At 40.7% G+C, this 20,889-nt stretch overlaps 1 protein-coding gene and 1 long non-coding RNA gene across 3 annotated transcripts in view; one reads left to right on the forward strand and one right to left on the reverse strand.

Annotated features, from left to right (window-relative positions):
- Positions 1-13,756, reverse strand: part of nedd9 (neural precursor cell expressed, developmentally down-regulated 9) — a 131,202-nt gene extending 117,446 nt beyond the window's left edge. The window contains exon 1 of one of the 2 annotated variants that reach the window (XM_059945574.1): positions 13,560-13,756. In XM_059945574.1, the coding sequence (XP_059801557.1) occupies positions 13,560-13,571 (12 nt within the window). In that variant the 5' untranslated portion in view covers positions 13,572-13,756. The remainder of the gene's footprint in view (positions 1-13,559) is intronic. The other variant, XM_059945575.1, reaches the window with a different exon arrangement.
- Positions 1,641-20,889, forward strand: part of LOC132378569 (uncharacterized) — a 53,547-nt gene continuing 34,298 nt past the window's right edge. The window contains exon 1 of the long non-coding RNA XR_009507111.1: positions 1,641-7,655. This is a non-coding gene — a long non-coding RNA (uncharacterized LOC132378569). The remainder of the gene's footprint in view (positions 7,656-20,889) is intronic.

Genomic DNA, 20,889 nt, shown 5'->3' on the forward strand with positions numbered 1-20,889 from the left:
GTGTCTCGGAAAGGCAGCATCCATTATTAAGGACTTCCAGCACCCAGGGCATGCCCTTTTCTCACTGTTACCATCAGGTAGGAGATACAGAAGCCTGAAGGCGCACACTCAGTGAATCAGGAACAGCTTCTTGCCCTCTGCCATCCGACTCCTAAATGGACTTTGAATTTTTGGGACTACCTCACTTTTTTTAATATACAGTATTTCTGTTTTTGCACATTTTAAAACAATCTATTCAATATGTAATTGATTTACTTGTTTATTTATTGTTATGTTTTATTTTATTTTATTTATTATTATATATTTTTTCCTCTCTCTGCTAGATTATGTATTGCATTGAACTGCTGCTGCTAAGTTAACACATTTCATATCACATGCTGGTGACAGTAAACCCGATTCTGAATTCTGATTCTGATTCTTGCCATTCAGGTTAGTTGGTCTGCCCTCAGTACATATTCTATGTACTGTACGCTTTTAGTACGATTTCAGAAGGGAATCCAATCGTAAATTTTATCTAATATCATCATCACAAGTGCAGATGCTCCCAGGTTAAAGCAGGGTTCTGATCCTGTGAACCATTCGTAACGAGGACAGTTTACTAATCCAACATGTGGCCACGAACTGAGTTCCCATACAGCAGAAGATGCCTGCAGCCCTGCAGCAGTTGGCAAATCCATCCCATCCATCTCCCAAATGATTGTTTGCATATAGGGGCAGTATATACATTGAGCATTTGAAACCTGGGAAAATTTTGTACCCTCACAACAATCCTTCGCTACTCTGGCTATCTGACGTTTTAATTCATCTCAAATTTCTTATTAATCAGTTCATGCTCCAAGAACAATTCTTTACCCTGGGGAATTGGATAGGACATACTGATACAAAAAGGAGAGATAGTCCTAATCAAATCTGTTAGCATCAATAACTTGATGGGACATGGATTTATAATTCATAAGTGCACCTGTAAGCGTGGAGTCCTTCTGGCCACTGTAGGGTACAATTATCTCTATAATGCACCCAGTTCTATCCACTGAAGCCAAAAACTCACCCAACTGTCCAAACCATTGTCTTATACCCTGTGTTGACAAAAGTTTGCCAGACCACATGCAAGAATTCATAAACAAGAGACTATCTGCAGATGCTGGAAATCTGAGCAACACACACAAAATTCTGGAGGAACTCAGTGGGCCAGGCCTGCTGAGTTCCTCCAGCATTTTGTGTGTGATACAAGAATTCATGCTCATTTTTCATATAGTATGAAACTTCATGGTTATTGTTCAAAATTTAACATTTTTGTTAAATGTCAAAGGGGCATTTTCAGAAGGGAGATAAAGGAAGAGGGACATGAGGGACTTGGGGAAAGAATTACAACCTATATCCCTGGAGGGACAGTCATTGTAGGCAGAGTAGAGGGTAGAGGAGGAGAAGGCTAAATTCTTAGAGGGATAATGAGGTTACAGAGGACAAAAAGTAAATATCTAGATGATGGAAACCTGAGAAACATTATAATGAAACTCCTCCTTCAAGATTTACAAAGGGCTTAAACTTCCTATGCATTATTTTGATTTCAGCAATCAGCTGATTTAGACTAACCATTTATAAGTGGTTTCCTCCCAAGGATGGGAGAGGCCTTTTAAACATTTATGCTCGTTGGAAATTGCATGTTCGACTCAGGCACATCTGCAGCTGCTGCACCCACTTCCTGTGCTGTTACCAACCCTCAAGTTATATCAAAAGCTTTAGTTGAAAAAATAGTGCTTGTAACTGGAAACTGCAGAAACATATCTAGTTCCACAAGGCAGTTGAAGCTTTAATCTAAAAAGCCCTTTAGTGAATAAAATTAGACATAGGTCATTGCTGAATTCAGACATCTAATTATTTTTTAATTAGTAAAAATTCTTGATGCAGTATTTTATATTTATGCTTATACACAAGGATAGTTTTCCTGTTAAGTAATCTCCTCCCTATCAATACACCACTAGTTTCACAGACCAAACCTTGGTCAAATATAATTCCAAGCAACCTGTGAACAGGAGTCTGATGACCAAGACTAGAGGTGTACTAAGAGGGATGTAAAGAAATACTATGGTTTAGAGAACTTGACTGCATTGCTCTATTTTGGAAGCACTAAAGACCCAAGAGTTGAATGATCTGTGCAGGAGCATATTTATAACCACAGTTTTCTTTTTCCCCGGCTGATAAAACACAAGAGCACACATTTAAAAAACTACTAGTCATGAGGCAAGCATCTTCCTGATCCTGCTCACTGCCTCGATGGACTCTATCCTCACTCATTGTGAATTAATAAACATACTGAAATAGTCATTTACAATGAATTACTTTATTAAAAGTCAACAGCCTATGTCACTAAACAAGTACCCAGGCACTCCAATAAATACTGAACAGCAATCAAGATTTTCTGTAATGCAAGAAAAAACTACCTATAAATAATCTGTTTCAAAATGAAAGTAGACAATGCAATGGCACACAAGGGAATGGCCATTCAAAGTTGAGGTTGTGTTGAAGTTTCTTTAAGAGATTCATAGTTGTACAGTATGTAAACAACCACCTTAACAAACTTGACTATGTCCATTTATGCTAAATCCACTTATCTGCACATGGCCTACATTACTGTAAACCTTTCCTATCCAAATCTCTTTTAAACACTGTAATTGTACCCACCTACTTCTTCTGGCAGTTTGATCCATACATTCACCACTCTCTGAGTGGAAAAAAATGCCCCTCAGATCGCCTTTAATTTGTTCCCCTCTCACCTTTAACCTATGCCCTTGGGTTTTCCTCTCCCTGAAAAAGAACTGTGACTATCTACTCTATCTATAGCATGTTCCTATTAATTGTATAGTCTGCTGCAAGGCCAGCCCACAGCCTCCACTGCTCCAAGAAAAACAGTCCTAGCCTGTCCAATCTCTCCTTGCAGCTCAAGTCTTCCAGTCCTGGGAGCATCTTTTCTGCACCTTCTCTAGTTTAATCATATCCTTCCCATAGCTGACAAGATGACACTTCTCATAGTGACAAGAACTGCACATAATACTCAAAGGGCAGTTTAACCAGTGACTTCTGCAATTGTAACATGATGTCTCAAAGCATACCAATACGCCTTTTTCAACACCCTGTCTACTTATGTTGCCTATTTTTAGGGAATTATGCATTTTAAAGTCGAGCTGTCTGATAGCACACCCCATAACATAGAACAGTATGCAAAGGAACAGTCACTTTGGCCACATTGACAGTGCCAACCACATTTACACCCGCCCACAAATGGTCTATACCCATTCATTCCCTGTTTGTTCACATGCCTGTTGAAATGCCTTCGAAACATGCTTTCAAAGGCACTTCCTTGTACCAGTTCCTCTGGCAGCGAGTTCCAGGCATCTACCATGCAGAATGGCCTTCCCATTCACTGTGTTCTCCACTTACAGCAGGGGTTCCCAACCTGGGATCCATGGACCCCTTGCTTAATGGTAATGATCCATGACATAAAAAAGGTTGGGAACCTCTGATGTTGTGGGTAATGAATTGCTGAAATTCTCTGCTCCTGAGGACGGGGAGGTCAGATAAATAAATATATTTATGTTAGAGGTAGATAAGTATTTCAAGGATTGAGGAACCAAGGATTACAGGAAACTGAAGCAGAAGAGGAGTTTACTTCAGCCATGATCATACTGAATGACTGGGCAGGTTTGAGGAGTGAATGGGCTACTCTTGCTCTTGTTTTGTTGTGTTATGCTTCTGCACCACAACCTCTCACCTCTGCACACACTGATACGCAGATTCTTGGCTGAACTCAGCTCAAGTGAGCTGTGGTTAATTTGTTTTTGTGTGGTGTTAAATGCCACAAGGTTTTAATGACTAGCAGTGGAAATATTCTTTTTTTTCTTCAAATACAGATTGATAGATAATTTAAATCAATTTTGAAAGCCTGTGCAAAATGCAAGAGAGAATAATCAAACATAAAACAGAAACTTCAGTTAACATCAACATAAGCTCAGATGCAGTTCCCTATTATGTGACATCGAGCGAACCCTTCCTAGAATATGCTGGCTAATGCTTACATATGTCTGAGATTATTACATTGTTGATTGGCTTATTATTGTCACATCTACCAAGACAGTGGAAAAACTTTGTTTTCTATGTTACTTATTTATTGAGATACAGCACGGATTAGGCCCTTCTGACCCTCCGAGCCATGCCGACCAGCAATCCCCCAATTTATTCCTAGCCTAATCTTGGAACAATTTATAATAACCAATCAAACTCCAAACCAGTACGTCTTTGGACAATGGGAGGAAACCAGAGCATCTACAAGAAACCCACACCTGTACTGTAAAGTTCTGCTAACCACTATGCTACTGTGCTGCCTTATACATAAGTGAATTCCAAACATAAGCAGTACAAAGGGAAGAAAAATAAAATGTACACCTTTTGACCATGTGTGTTACAGGCATTACTCTGCCCCTTCTTCACTCCTTGGGATCAAGGGGTTTCCATTCTGAATCCATGGTTGTGAAGTTACTGATGTAGCTGGTGGGACAATACAGACTCTGCCAAAGTAGTAATTGATTGGGCAAGTGGTTGACTAGTTTGGGAGGATGTGGGCTCCTTCTACCATTTTAGCAGTGTTTCAGTGTGCTCCTAATGCATTGGGCTTGAGATTCTCAATGCCATCCCAAATGCTTCTTCTCTAATTTGAGCAGCTGTGGGCTGGGATTTCCTGGGGTACTGGGGTTGTCATATTTTCTTCCCCCCACCCTCCCAGGAATGCTTTGAGAACATCCTCAGATCTTTCCCTCTGCTGATGTGATGAATACGTCCTGTGGCACAGTTTGGAATGCAGGTGTTTGGTGATGAGTTTGTCAATGATCTACCAAAAGTAGTTGACTGAGTGTAAGTAGGACCTGATTTCCGGGAATTATAGAGTCATACAGTATGGATACATACAGTCCCATTTGACTGCTTTTGGCCTATATTCCTCTAAAGTCTTCCTATCCTTGTACCTATCCAAGTATCTTTTAAATGCACGGGGACTGGGAGAGAAGACCAACAACGGTTCACTTATTCTCTCAAGTGGAAAGCAGCATTGGCACCCATGTCGGACGACACACCACATAATGAAGAATCTTCAAACACTTTTCCTCAGTAGGCCATGAACTGTAATGGTGAAGTTCATCATCGGTGTGTATTTTCAATGAGGGACATCACTTCAGATACATAAGGAGTTCACTTTCTCCATGACATCCCTGTGAACTTTTATTGTTGGATGACAGCATTATAGAATGGGGGCAGTTTGGGACAGGATCCTTGCCTTGCAGAAGCAGAGTGCAAGGTGCACCATTCCCAATGCTTCAGTGAGTGAGGTTAAGAGCTGGGCCCAAAGCAAGTTGCTGGGCAGCGGTCTAGGCTAATATGATGAACTGATAAGTGAGGCTTTGGGCCTACTCCAGATATTTGGATCTGAGGACTTAACTTTGGTTAGGAATGCTGTTGTTCACTTCAATTGTTTGCATGGCTTGCATTTTTTCCCTTTCTTTTGCGCATCTAGTGTTAGTCTTTTATTTTTATTTTTATTCTTTTTTTAAATTGGGTTCTTTCAGGTTTCTTGCTTTGTGGCTACCTGCGAGCAAGCAAATCTCAAGGTTGCACAGTTTATACAATCATTGATAATAAATATACTTGAATCTTGAAACATAAGCAATGCCTGAAGCAGAACAACTATGGCTGGGGTGACCTTGATTCTATAGTACAGGAACTGTTTATCTGCTCTAATTCCCTTCATACAAGATCTTCAAGGATACTGAACAGAGGGCAAGCACCTGCTGACTATGGTACAGCCATAGAGTGCAATCTCATTTCTTCATTTTAATTTTCTTCAATGGAATCAGGTCACACCTCAATTACCTTATTTTATCTCAGAGGCTGGAAAAAAGAAGTCAAATGGCAAAAGGCATCAGACAAGCAATTGCTTTTCTATAGTTACCACTTTTCACCTGAAAAGTAAATAACATTAGTTGTAGAAATAAGTCAATTGCTGGTGAATGACTGCATTGTTTTAGTTTGCTTGTATTTGCTGACATTGCTACTAGGGAGTCTGGCATACTCCCTCCTTGATTTATAGGAGGCTGGCACAATTGAATTAAAATTTGTGTTACTTTAAGAGGGATTCATATAAAAGCAAGATCAAAAATATTATCTCCAAGACAGACGTAATTATAGTTGCTTGTAATTACTGCAGTATCCTGACCCACTTATGTCACTCACACACACCTCAGATGGAGGTACAACACCCTGAACTAACATAATAACTCAAACATATCACTAACACCAACCAATACTTTCAATCTCAAACCATGCTTAGTTACAGTATTTGGATGAAGACCACTTTTCAAAAATTGCTCATTCTTGCAAATAAATTTATTCCAAAATTAAATGGAGCTTATTAACAAGGCATGTATTTGGAGAGAACAGAGAGTAAGTAAGGAAACAATAAACGACTAGGTATATGGACAGGAAAGGAATGGAGAGTTATGGGCTGAGTGCAGGCCAGTGGGACTAGGTGAGAGTAAGTGCTTGGCAAGGACTAGAAGGGCCGAGATGTCCTGTTTCCGTGCTGTAATTGTTATATGGTTATATTTTCACTTCAAACAAAGGCATCTTCATTCAATTGTATAAAACTTACAAAAAAGTGCAAAAAATGAATAATGAGATAGCGTTTATAGACTGTTCAGAAATCTAATGGTAGAGAGGAAGAAGAAATTCTTAAAATATGGAGTCTTCAGGCTCCTGTAACACCCTCCTGATGGTAGTAATGCAAACTGGAAACAAGTGTGAAGGAGATGGGGAAAGAAAAATTTATGAAGACATTTTACAAAAGTTAAAGAAATTAAAGATTATTTCTGCATTCCAGGATGATCCAGGGACAGTGAGCATCTTTGGCAGGTAATATTAATTAGAGGTTTAAGTGGCCTAGCTTGGTGACGGCTTAGCACATCGACTCAGGCCCTTATTATTTTGTGTGAAGGACAGGATCAGGAAGCAACCAAGGTGAGCAGTGGTAAAGATAGAGCTGAGTGCTTTAATCACATTAACCGCTTTAGAAATATTACAGAATATGGAAGGTTGCAAGGCAAAGGTTAAACATAAGCTCATGGAAATGCAAAAATTAAGCATATTATAACATTTGCACATCAATATTTTCTGCTTTTTATAAATTGCATTTGACAATACAGAGGCTCCTGTAATAAAATTCAGGATCTGTTACTGACTTGGACAAAACAGTGATCACACTTGTTAGAGCCAGTCACATCTAATGTTAGTAAGGCCAAAGTACACCTCGGCCAACAGCATTGATTACTGTTCATGCACAGTTGGGCATTGGTTTGTAGCCTGCTAGAATGCGGACACATGGGGCCCTGAAAAGAACATGAAAAGCTTCTCCATAGTGGGAGTCCAGGAGCTTATTGACGAAAGCTGGAAGCAGAGGCAGGTGCTTCCTCAAGGGAAAGCTGGTATCACTCAACGAGCACTCGGCCTGTGAGCAGCTCTCTACGCCTTCTCAGTCTTGTTTGTATTGATTTAATATTGTGGCTAGAGCTCTGCGTGGACAGCACGGATTGAAGGGAAGTGGAAGGAATGAAACGGTGAGTGGAATCGATGCAGATTTATAGATGTCTCACATTATTGATACCAACAGATCTTCACATTCTGGTTTGGGATGATCTGCTAACGTAGCAAAGCATCATAAAACCGAACCAGGACAACCTAACAAAGACTGAACATGCAAGCACAGACAAGTGGCCCAGAGTGCAAAAGAAACATTAACAACATTTTCAAGGAAAGAAATGTTCAGAACATTTTCAAGGCTCAGTTATCAAATAAAGAGATAAAGGCCTTGGAACAGCTGACCTTTGTTTGGTATGGAAAACGTGCAAAAACTTGCAAATTTGTCATTTGTGCTTTGATGAGGATATGAGCTACATTATCAAAGGCTGAGCCTTAGAATATGTTTGACTAACGCAGAAATAGATACAAATGAAAACTGCCAAGATTCAAGATGTCATTTCTGGTACTCAAGTGCAAAGGAGAACAAAATAATTGTTACTTAGGATCTGATGTAGAACAAACAAGACACAATAAGATAAAAACATATAATAATGATAATAAAACATACACAATAAATAGAAACACATAAGATGGCTTTTATACATAACTCGACTGTATATCCATAAAGTGAAGATAGACACAGCAGAGTCTGCGCATAAGGTGACTGACAGGAAATGATAAAGTAGTGGCATGTGGGGTTGTGGAAGGGTGGGTTAGTAGCTGGAGGTGTGGTGTTGATCAGCCTTTCTGCTTGGGGAAAGGTCCTGCCATGGAGGCTATGTAGTCTCCTCCCTGATGGGAGTGGGACAAACAGTCCATGAGCAGGGTGGGTGGGATCTTTCATGATGTTGCTGGCCCTTTTCTGGCACCTTTCTGCATATACTGTGTGGCCTTGATGGTAGGTAGGCTGGTGCCAGTGATGCACTGGGCAGTTTTAACTACCCATTGTAGAGCCTTCCTGTCTGGGGCAGCAGTTTCTGTACCCTGCAGAGATGCAGGTTATTAGGATGCTCTCTACTGTGCATCTGTAGAATGATGTGAGTATGGATGTGCACAGTCCTGCCCCCCTTCAGAAAATAGACATTGGTGAGTTTTCCAGACTGTGCAGGATGTGTTATGAGACCATGAAAGGTTGTGCACCCTTAGCAGTTTGAAACTGCCTGCTGTTTCCACTGCCAACATAAAGTTCTCCTGAAAGAGGAGGTTTACCTGGCACCAGGCCTCAAGTTTTCCACCTCCTCTCTGTAAGCTGTCTAATCATTGTTGGTGATCAGTTAAACCACTATCATGTCATCCGCAAATTTGACAACGTGTCAGGGATCTGTTCTGGGACCCTTACTCTTCTTGATTTTTATAAATAACCTGGATGAGGAAGTGGAGGGATAGGTTAGTAAGTTTGCTGATGACACAAAGGTTGGAAGTGTTGTGGATCGTGTGGAGGGCTGTGAGAGGTTACAGTGGGGCATTGGTAGGATGCAAAACTGGGCTGAGAAAGTGTGAGGTGGTTCATCTGGTAGGTCAAATATGATGGCAGAATATAGTATTAATGGTAAGACTCTTGGCAGTGTGGAGGATCAGAGGGATCTTGGGGACCGAGTCCACAGGATGCTCAAAGCGGCTGCACAGGTTGACTCTGTGGTTAAGAAGGCGTATGGTGTATTGGCCTTCATCAATCGTGGACTTGAATTTAAGAGCCAATAGGTAATTTTGCAGCTATCTAGAACCCTGGTCAGACTCCACATGGAGTACTGTGCTCAGTTCTGGTCATCTCACTACAGGAAGGATGTGGAAGCCATTTCAGAAAGGGTGCAGAGGAGATTTACAAGGATGTTGCCTGGATTGGGGAGCATGCCTTATGAGAAGTTGAGTGAACTCGGCCTTTTCTCCTTGGAGCGAAGGAGGGTGAGAGGTCACCTGATAGAGGTATACAAGATGATGAGAGGTATTGATCATGTGGATAGTCAAAGGCTTTTTCCCCAGGGCTGAAATGGTTGCCACAAAAGGACACAGGTTTAAGGTGCTGGGGAGTAGGTACCGAGGAGATGTCAGGGGTAAGTTTTTTACTCAGAGAGTGGTGAGTGCATGGAATGGGCTGCCAGCAATGGTGGTGGTGGCGAATATGATAGGGTCTTTTAAGAGACTTTTGGATAGGTCCATGGAGCTTAGAAAAATAGAGGGCTATGGGTAAGCCTAGTAATTTCTAAGGTAGGGACATGTTTGGCACAACTTCGTGGGCTGAAGGGCCTGTATTGTGCTGTAGGTTTTCTATGTTTCTATGATTAATCTGATATTTGGCCGTGCAGTCATGTGTGAGCAGAGTATATAGCAATGGGCTCAGCACACGGCCCAGGCGGGCACTTGTGTTGGGGATGATAGGGAAGGAGAAGCAGTTGTACATCCTGATTATCTGAGATTCATTGGTTAGGAAGTCTAACGCCCAGTTGCACAATGGTGTATTTAGACCGAGGGGTAGGAGTTTGTTCACCAGGGTCTATTGTAAAATAGTGTTTAATATATATAGCACTAGGACTAGCAGTGTTTGGTTTAGCACAGGTTGTAACTTGTCCTTGAGGCCAAGGAGGTCTGACAAAACTAATAATTAATGCAAAACTCCACTTCATGGTTGGAATCAGTCATTCAGACTGTTGGAAGATGGCACAAGGAAAATATTGTTTATGACTTGCTACTGCATGCACAGAGGCTGGGGTTAAATCTTGGCATCTAGGAGACCACCTCCTTGGGATGAACACCATAATGGAAGCATCCTCTCCACAGCAACTCAAATAGGGCAAATAGGATTAGTGCTGAGGGGCAATAAGATCCACATGGATTAGTCTAACTCTATTACAACATCTCTATGTCCCACCTCTCAGGAGGGTTTGGAAATAGAGTTAAAGAGGAAGAAGCATTTGGGACACACAGAAAAGCAGAGAATTTAGGGGGTGGTTGCTAAGCCATGGCCAAAGACAGATGAACATTGCTTAGAATTTGGGTAGTGGGACAGTTGTAGTGGCAAAAATGCCAAGCTTATATTAGTGGGGTGCAGCACAACCCAGGCACAGAGTCAGTATCACGTGGAAGTGGCTGGTAGGGGGCAATGCAGCAAGGTGCAGTGTGATCATAGAGTGCTAAGGCATAGCTGAGTTTGCTCAGGGATAGGTAGGTGTGATCTTACATGGGATAGGACAAAGTCATAGAGTCATATGGCATGGAAATAAATCCTTCAGCCCAAATGGCTCATCCATGCCGTCCAAGTTGTCTACCTGAGCTAGTCCCACAGCTGCATTTTGTCACTATCCCTATAACTTTTCCAATCCATGTCCTTCAGACATTGAAATTGTCCATCCCTCTACTGCTTCCTATAGCAGTTCTTTCTATATACCCACCTCTCTCTCTGTGAAAAGGTTTCCCCTGAGGCTCCCATTAAATCTTTCCCCTCTCATATTATGCCCTCCAGATTTAGAGTCCCCTACCCTGGAAAAAAATATCCTGACCATCCACTTCATTAATACTCCTCATGATTTTATAAGCCTCTATCGGGTCAACTCTCAGCTTCCTGTGCAGGGGTGTAAAAGGTCCCAGCCTCTCTCCTGATAGCTCAGGTGTTTAGGTAAGAATACAACAAGCATCTGAAGTTTATGAAGGGCAGTCAGTACATCCCCTTTGAAAATGATTGCAGAAGGGACAAGGAAAACCCAAGATGTTTAAAAAATAGAGAAGTGAAACAATGGGGAATAAATTTCCATCCAAATGGAAATTGAGATCATCCACTAACTGTGCTGCACAAACTTTTCTGCAATTCTACAACTAACTTGGTTCAATCTGGATGAGCTCACATGCAAGAGACAGACTCACTTTAAGTAAGAAGCATTCCATCTACTCCAAACCTTTCAGGAATGAAAGAGCGTATGTCACTTTTAATTTCAGACTGGAATGCTATTTAAAAACCCTCTCAAAAATCAATAAAATTGTTGTTTATTAAACATGACCATCTTCTAGTTCTAATAAATATAACTTAGATAAAACTGCAATTGTTTGCTGGTGCTTTTCTATGCATAATTTAACGACAGAAAAAAATTCTCTGCCCACATGCCAACTGAAAAAATAGAGTAATATAAATTAAGTGTGATAGCCTCCGTAACTGGCCAGTGCCCAAATGAGGAGTTAAATGGCTGTCATTATACTGTGAACAAATTCCTAATGCAAGACACACAGGCAGAATGTTTTTACTTTTTGCCACGTGTGTGGTTTCAGGCAAAGCCAAAGATGAGTGGGATAAAGTGCTGAATTCACAAGATTTTTACAGCATAGGCACACATCCATTGGCAGGAACTCAACTGAATGGATCTATCTCAACTCACTGATCCTTGCTCATATCTCTGCATCCTTACTGCAATCACTTCCCTCTCCAGCCTGATTCCAACTCATGCTCAGATACAGCTTCTCAAACTTCAACAGTACTTAGTAACTTATTTAAAGAGACAATGAATATTTGGTTTTACCCCCATTGAAAGACATAAGGCACTGTGAGCTAGTGTAAGGACTTTGGCATGAGAATATTATGACAAGCATCAATGCAGACTGACATCAGTTTAGCACAAAACCCAAACTTGTGTGGGCAGTATGGCTCAGAACTGCAACATCTGGGAACTTTTTAAATCTGCTCTTGACCTTGAGTAAGTAATGTCTGGTCCGCCCTCCAGCCAAAATACAGAGTAGGGTGAAGGAGGGCGAGTGTGGAATGAGGTGGAATAAGTACCATATAGATCATTACTCAGCATATAGTAAAACAGCAATCAATTGCCGCCAACTCTTTCCACTCCTTACCTCAGTTCTACACTTCCGTAAATTATTTACATTTTAAATGGATGTTGCTCAGAGAAAATGTGCTAATGTACCATCCCTGTGGAATTCACATCCATTCTCTACATATTTTATTTTCAATTTAGGCACAAACTAACTTAACACTTCGAACCCATTTCAAAGGTCTATGGCTCCACTGCATCCACTGCTCCATTGAGAGAGCTGTTATAGAATGGGATTTGACAGCAATGAAAATTATTTTTGAGGGGGACATTTTATTTTAGATAGAATTGCAAGGGGTAGGTTAATTCCCAAAATATAGTTAACTACACAAGTAGATGACTTCTGAAGGCATTAAGAACTGCCCTGTGTTCGGGATATTGACGGGGCAGCCACTGCACGTATCATCTGAATATCCAAACATAAGCACCAGTGGATTTGAAATGATGGTTAAAGTGACCGGGGAAACTCAGATGGCGAAGTATATGTGACGGGCCACCAGCGAGGAAGAAGCGGTGATAGAGTTTGGCACAGAAAAGGTCCAGAGAGATGGTCTTTAGAAATGCAAAGGAGGAGGGGTGGAGGTTGGTTCCCCGAATCCGTAAGAACCAGACTGTTCTGGGGCACCTCAACGGCGAGGTGAAATCGAAGTTACGGCGTGGGTCCCGCTCAGTCTGCGGGGAAAGGCAAGAACAAAAAAATAATGATTTAGCCAACTGGAGAAGAAATACTCCGAAGTGCATCCACTAAATCTAAACCCTCACAACTCTCTATCCTAAATAGAACACGCATGGTTTAGTTGGTCTAAGTTTCTACACATAACTTCCCTTAAATACATATGCAATGGAGGAAGTTACACAAAGTCGACATTACGCATCCCTATGCATTGGGTCTAAAATAAAATTCAACGACGGGCTCCGAGCCCACCGACCCTTCGCACGATTAGGCAACGGCAGACGCAACTCAAAGTGTGTAAAGTTAGCATTTAAGCAGTGTGAACGGAGCCTTCTGGAGCAACTCGGAGAACTGTCATCAAGCGCCTGCAGTTGGAACTTTCAATCAGCCAGTTCCTTGCAAGCACTGCAGCTTTCGATAAAAACAGCAAGTCTGCAAAGAAAGAACAACAAAATCCATCTTACCTTTCTCTTCATTTTGGGATCTTCCCAGATGTCAAACCAGCACTTGGATTGCAGGGCACATTCGGCTTCGTGGTCACAACCGGGTCATTGGTAACTCAGAGGGCAGTCTATTCAATGCACAACTAAACTGCCGTGGACGTGGTTTCTACACCGCTCGCCTCTCACCCCGTCTCATCGCCTGTTACATTGACACAAAGCTCAACCCACTTACACACTGCCTTTTCATTGGCTCATGGGTAAACCTCAGATTGCACAGGCAAAAGGTGGTGCTTCAAACTGAAAAAAAATCTTTTTAACAAGAACATTGTGAAAGAAACATCCTGTTTCAAGCTTGGAGTGAAGGAATTCTTTGTCAGATTAGACAGACATCAATAATAATATAAAATACAGGATGACAAAAGCAAGTCCTGGAAATACTATTCCTGTGACCTAGCAACCATCAAAACCCTCCTCTAAAATGGATTCATTTCAAAGCCCTTTACCTCATGCCCCCCCACATGAATTAGGCTAAGAAACAAAACCTTTTCTGTTTACAGTCCCCTCTATTGACATCTCCCGCTGACATCTTCTTCTTTCATTCAGTTTTTCTTTTGTTCGGTGTGAATTCAAAGCAATATGACAGTCAGATTCCAGGCACCAGGGGGATAAGCGGCACAGTTTTCTGACAAGGCAGGGCTTTTGCAGACATCAACTCAAACTGTCCCTTACAAGGTTCTACAAACCGACATCATCATAATTTGCAGTTACATTATAGTTTTCTAAGATAGCAAACACATGCTCAGACCGTCACACTTCAGCTCAGACTAATTATAGATTCAGAAAGCACAGAAACCAGTCCTTTGCCCAACTGGTCTGTGCTGGCCACAATCCCTCTAAATCAATCCCATTTGATCGTGGCAGGCCCTTGTCCCTCTAAACTTTTCTTGTCAATGTACCTGTCCAAGTATCTTTTAAATGTTGTTAATGTACTTGACTAAGCCACTTCCTCTGGCAGCTCATTCTACATACTGACCACACTCAGGGTGAAAAAGTTGCCCCTCAAGTTCCTTTAAAATGTCTCCTCTCACCTTTAGCCTATGCCCTTTAATTCTTGAATCCTCAGCCCTGGGAAAAAAACACTGTGCATTCACCGTATCAATGTTCCTCATAATTTTATGGTCCTTAATTATACTTGGCCTCTTCACCACTATGCCCTTTATCATCCAGAAGATATTCACACCCTAAGTTATGAGTGCTTAAAACACAGTGCTTCTCTAGCTATTCTCTGAAATGACAAATTTGAATTACAGTGTCTCTCTTTCGAGCAAGATCAGGGCAATTAGGTAGTAACTGGCTTCACTTAATTTCTGTCTGCATGGGGAAGGGGGTCACTGTATTAAGATCAGGAGTATAAACCCTCTCTGTATTGCATATGCTGACCTACTGAGCTGAGTTCATTGTGGACTACAGGGTCCTCACTGCTCACTGAGTAAGGCATCTTCTAGAGGTGATACAGAGGCACAGCTGGACAACTACTATCTCACAGCTCCAGTGATGTCCGAGCAAAACTTGTGTATTTTCTCTGTGACCACCTGTGCTTCTTCCCACAACCCAAAGGTTAGGTTAATTACTATTTGTATATTGTCCCCTGCTCACAGTATTTAGGAGGGTGGTCAAATCTGGGGCGAATTGATGGGAATGTGGGGAGAATGAATTGGAAATAGTGTAGGATTAGTGTAACACACGCAAAATGCTGGAGCAGCTCATCAGGCCAGGCAGTAACAATAGAAAAGAGTAAACAGTCAACGTATCAGGCCAAGACCCTTCATTGGGTTCTTAGCCTGAAAGTCCTGAAGAAGGGTCTTGGCCTGAAACATCAACAGTTTGCTCTTTTCCATAGACCATGTTTGGCTTGCTGAGTTTCTCCATCATTTTGTGTGTGTTGTTTTGGATTTCCAGCATCTGTGGATTTTCTCATGTTTAGGATTAGTGTAAGTGGGTGCTGGAGATTTTCTTTCAGATAAAGTTCATGCAACTGTCTTGTATGACTTTGTGACCCTCGGTCATGTGAAGTGTATAAGATCCCATTTTACCCACTTACAGGGAGAGAGTCATATTTTCTTGACCAACTCAAAATGGGAAGGTAAGAAAATTCCAACTATATATATCCTATTTTCCTTGAATCAGACTGAGCATTTTCTTCAGGCACAGAAGGGGTTTAAGACCCTTATCTGCAGTGTGAGATTTCCAGTGTCCAATGCTCATGCTTTTTCAATGAAGCAAAGTTCAATAACAATTTGTCACAAATATCAAAAAGCATATTACTGTGTGACAATACTGTGCAACAAAGATGGCAGAGTTAGCGACAAGAGTTGTTCATTTATTACTATGTTATTCATTCTATTGCGCTATAATTATCTGAATGGACCAGTCCAAAAGAGGTGCTTATGTATGTGGGGTGGAGGAAACCCCTATTGGAAAATAGACCTGTAATGCACAAACATTAGCACTGCTAATGGTTCAAAATACATTTATTATCAAAGCATGTATATATTATACAATTTTGAGATTTGTCTCCTTTACAGGCAGCCACAAAACAAAGGAACTCCAAAAAAATGCATTAAATGAAAGACCGTCAAATACCTAATGTGCAGAGAGAGAAAAACTGTGCAGACACTAGAACAGTAAAAGTAAGCAAATAGCATTCAGAACCGAAGTTTTACTAAAGACACAAAGCCAGACGAATGGATGAATATCTGTACATATATTATCTGATCAAGACATTCCAACATATTTAGAACCTGCACCATTAAACTGGTGATTATGAGTAATTACATCAACAATATTTAAACAGTATTTCAACAAGGGAACAGGAGCAGACAGTTCATTCATGTGAATCTCTTCAGTCATTTTTTAAGTCATGGCTAATGGCTGTGGATGGATGCCCTTAACTTATTATCAAATTTGATCTTAAAAATATCTGTTACTCTAACATCCACAGCCTTTTAAGGAGTGAATTCCAGTCTTATACTAATCTTTGTGTGAAGAAGTGCCTCTGATTTTTCTCCTAAGTGATCTAAGTGTTTTGCTCTCTTATTCTTAGTCCCTGCACCTGAAAAAAATGGTTCCTCTGTACCCACACAATCAAATGCTTTAAGCATTTTAAATGTCTGAATTAGACCACCCCTCAGGTGAGGGAATGGAACACAAATATATTCATTATCATTATAACTTAACACATTAAACTAATTTCTCCCACATTTGGAATTTTGAGCCATGCTTGGAGGAGCATGTGAAATATTGTTGCCTTTTTTTGTCTGGCCCACTCTGCTATCAAGATTAATTCTAGTGGGATGAATGATTGCTCGTTATATGTAGAAACCAAGAAAATAGGAGTAGCCATTGTCCGATTGAGCCCACTCTGCCATTTAATACAATAGCATTTCTCTAACTCAACGCTTAAATTCCCATTCTCTCCCCATGCACCTTGATGCATTTTATCTGGAAATCTATGTACCTCCTCCTTAAATGTATTTGGTGATGCTCTCTACAGTTTCCTGTAGTGGATAATGCCATGGGTACAACATTCTGAAGAAATTTACCTTTATCTCATTCCTAAACACCTTATCTCCTAACTGGGGAGTAATTCATGATTTAAAGTCATAGAGTCATAGAGAAGTACAGCACAGATACAGGCCCTTTAGCTCATCTAGACCATGCCAAAACCATTTAACTTACCTACTCCCATTGACTTGCACTCCCATATCCCTACTTTCCATGTTCCTATCCAAACTTCTCTTAAATGTTGAAATCGAGCTCACATCCACCACTTGTGCTGGCAGCTCGTTCCACACTCTCATTCTCTGAGTGAAGAAGTTTCCCCTCATGTTAAACTTCTCACTTTTCAACCTTAACCTATGACCTGGTTGTAGTCCCACCCAATATTTCTGTTCTGAAATATTAATGGATTAAAACATTAATGAGCTAAAATGGCTTATGACAAAGAAGGCAATATTCATTCACTAGTGAATGTTTGTGAGATTAAATTAAACTTAAACCTTTTCTTATGGTTAATCTAGTAACAGTTGGTATGTTCTAACATTTTATCTATTGTATGTCCACCTATAAAAATCTATCTGGAAATCTTTGCCCTTCTCAAACTATGCAAATTTATTGAAAAAAGAGGTCCGAATGTGGGAAACTAAAAGGGTTAATAATAGAATTAGATTAAAAGAAGCAGCTTATAGATTTTTTTCACAAAATAACCCAATATCAATACCCTGAGGATGGGAGAGTTTTAAAAGTGGATTGAACTGCAAAAAAAGAAACTGAAGAATTCAAGAGTCAACCAGTAAGAAATATTTAAACTATTTTTAAGTGCTTCCATGCCTGTACAAAAAGGAAGAAAGTAGTTAACTGAAATGTGGGTCCTTTAGGTACATAGGTGAGGCCATATGACAGAGCTATTAAACATATTTTCACTATAACGAACAAAGTGCACTAAGCATAAGTTTAATGAAAGTTAAAAACTTAAAGAGAATGTGTTGGAGAAATTAAGACTTCTGAAAGCTAATAAAATAATTTGGAGCAACACACACAGAATGAAGGAGGAACTCAGCAGACCAGGCAGCATCTATGGAAAAGAGTACAGTCGACATTTTGGGCCGAGATCCTTCGACAGGATGGGTTGCTTGGATTTCCAGCACCTGCAGATTTTCTCTTGCAAATAATTTGGACCTGATAGCTTGGATCCTGAGGTACAAAAAGGGTGTATATGAAGACTAGACAGGCTGGGAACCTGTGATCTTATTTGTTTTGTAGAAAACAGTAAATAAGTAGAATAACTTATAAATTGATACAAAATAGTACAAATGATGTACAAGGCACACAGGAGTACACAATAGAAGACACAGTTTGGAAGGTAGATAGTATGTTGACATTAGATCCACACTCCCACTGACTATCCTGTACAAATGCAACAACAAGATCAAAGGAAATGTGCATGTCGAACTAAAGGGAAAGAAAGAAACCTCAGGGCTTTTGCTGTCATTTTCCAGGTGTTCTTTACAGTATGTAACAGCATATAGAGGCAGAAGCTTTTGGATCAGGGTAGTAAGGATTTCTCTGTATACCAGGGTGTTACATTACTTTATATACGTGATGGACAGAGGTCAGAGTGAGGAGAAGGTGGGTGATTAAGGCAGAGAAGACTGGTTATTTTAAAATATTTCCTACTCCCCCTCATCACTTCCTCCGATGTCTCTCTCTGCCTCAGTCAACCTTTTTAATGTTATAAATTGCCACATCTTCTTAATGACTATGACGTGCTCCTGTTAATTTTTAATTACCACAGGAATTTTAGGGAGACTGGTCCCACCTCAAAAAATTCCAATAGAAGGAAAGACTGATTTGCAAAGATATTAAATGACCTTAAAAAGAGAGATAAGAAGATGCTCTGGATTTCTGGACTGCACATGAATGTGAGGCAACATGATCCAGAAAACTTGGAGGCAAGATAAAGAATGCCCCTGTTTGAAACTCTGCCTGTACTATTATGAACAGAATGAAGTTTACTTAGATCTCATGCATACGTCTGCCAAGAAAAGGCTTGGCTAAGAGCAACAGTCTGGTTCATTGCAGATGGCAGCAGGAATCTGTGGCATGCTGAAGCAAGTGCACAGGAATGCACACAACAGCCTGATGCCTGACAGCTTTTCATGAACGGTAGTAACTCTTCAGGGATAGAAACTCAGTGTTTTGAATCTTGAACCTGTGTACATTCTCCACACAGGCATACCAGAGCTGTTGTTTTCATAACTTTGCAAACTCCCTTTGGAGAATATTGTGAGCTATTGGAAGAATTCAGTGCTTGGTTTTCAGTCTGGCAGGTGTGAACTCTCCTCTATGGCATGAAGTACCTCAATATCTGGTTGGTTCTTGTTTTGTGGTGGGATAGTTTCACAGGTTAAGAAGCTAGGAAGTTTACCTTTACCCACACTCATCAAATATATAAAATCCACTCATACATAATTCAGTGCTGCAACTGTGTGGAGAGTTTAAATCCTGCATCTCTGAATTTGATGTGGAAATATAACTAGTAGGCTGGAGTCAGGCTTTATTATGAATGTGGTTCTGAAACTGGAGCTTGGCCTACAACTTAAATAGTTCCTGTGATGATACAATAATGGCCAATAAAGATTTTATTTAAATACCTTCCTGAGGCCCAACATGTTTGCAATGCACCATAAACCTTTCACAGTGGAAGGCCGTCTCTTGGTGTGCAGTCACTGTAGGACCCATGGGATTCAGGTAATGTCTAGGGCCAGGTCAGGGGGAGGGGAGAGTGTTTGTAGGAATGGAAGGTGGGCTGGGGAATGGTGTTGTGGTTTGGGACATGGATGGACATGCATTATGTTGCTTGAGATAAGCAAGTAAGTAAGGAATGACTACCAGGTAGGGGACAGTAAAAAAGTCAGGCTGGAAGGTCAATACTCGATTGAAGATAAGAATTAGTTGATTGGGAATGGTAGAAGGGGATATTGGGGGAACAGTCAGCAAACAAATAAGTACTGATGCTGTCTTTTTACACAAAACATTGACAATTCCTTGCCTCTAATGGATGCTGCTTGATCTGCTGAGTTCCTGTGGCAGATTATTTTCTGCTCTATGTTACAACATCTGCAATCTTTGGCATCTCTTGGATGCTGGCGGAGAATTAGTTTCCAGGAATTGGAAGCAGAACTAGGGCAAAGGCTGGGCCAGGTGGATTGGGGGCTGAGTAATCATTAGAGGGTGTTTGGGGCTATAATGAAGAGCCAGAAGTGAGTAAGTAGTAGGAACGGCGTTGGAAAAAGTGTAGATGTCATAGGATGCACAAGAATTGATAAATCACTGTGCTTGTTTCTGGAGGTGCTTAAGCTGATCACATTTCAAAATACAGGACAGGTCATTCTGCCGTGCAATAAATGCTTTCTGCTTTTCTTGCAAGATCTCGATGATGTTCTCATTTTCATCAAATTAATCTTGGTGGTTCCATTTCTAGACCACACAACAAGTTGGACAAACAAACAATGCACAAAAGACAACAAACTGTACAAATATAAAAGAGAAAAATGATAATAATTATAAATAAATACACAATAAAGATTGAGAACATGAGGAGGAGAGTGCTTGGAAGTGGTTGTGGGTATAGTTCAGTGTTAAGGTGAGTGAAGCTGAGATAAGTTATCCTTTCTGGTTCAAGAGCCTGAAAGTTGAGGGGTAATAATTGTTCCTGAACCTGGTGGTGTGCATACTAAAACTCCTGTACCTCTTTCCTGATGGCAGCAGAGAGAAGAGAGCATGGCCTGAA

The sequence above is a fragment of the Hypanus sabinus genome, chromosome 20 (assembly GCF_030144855.1).
Source record: "Hypanus sabinus isolate sHypSab1 chromosome 20, sHypSab1.hap1, whole genome shotgun sequence".
Lineage (NCBI taxonomy): Eukaryota > Metazoa > Chordata > Chondrichthyes > Myliobatiformes > Dasyatidae > Hypanus > Hypanus sabinus.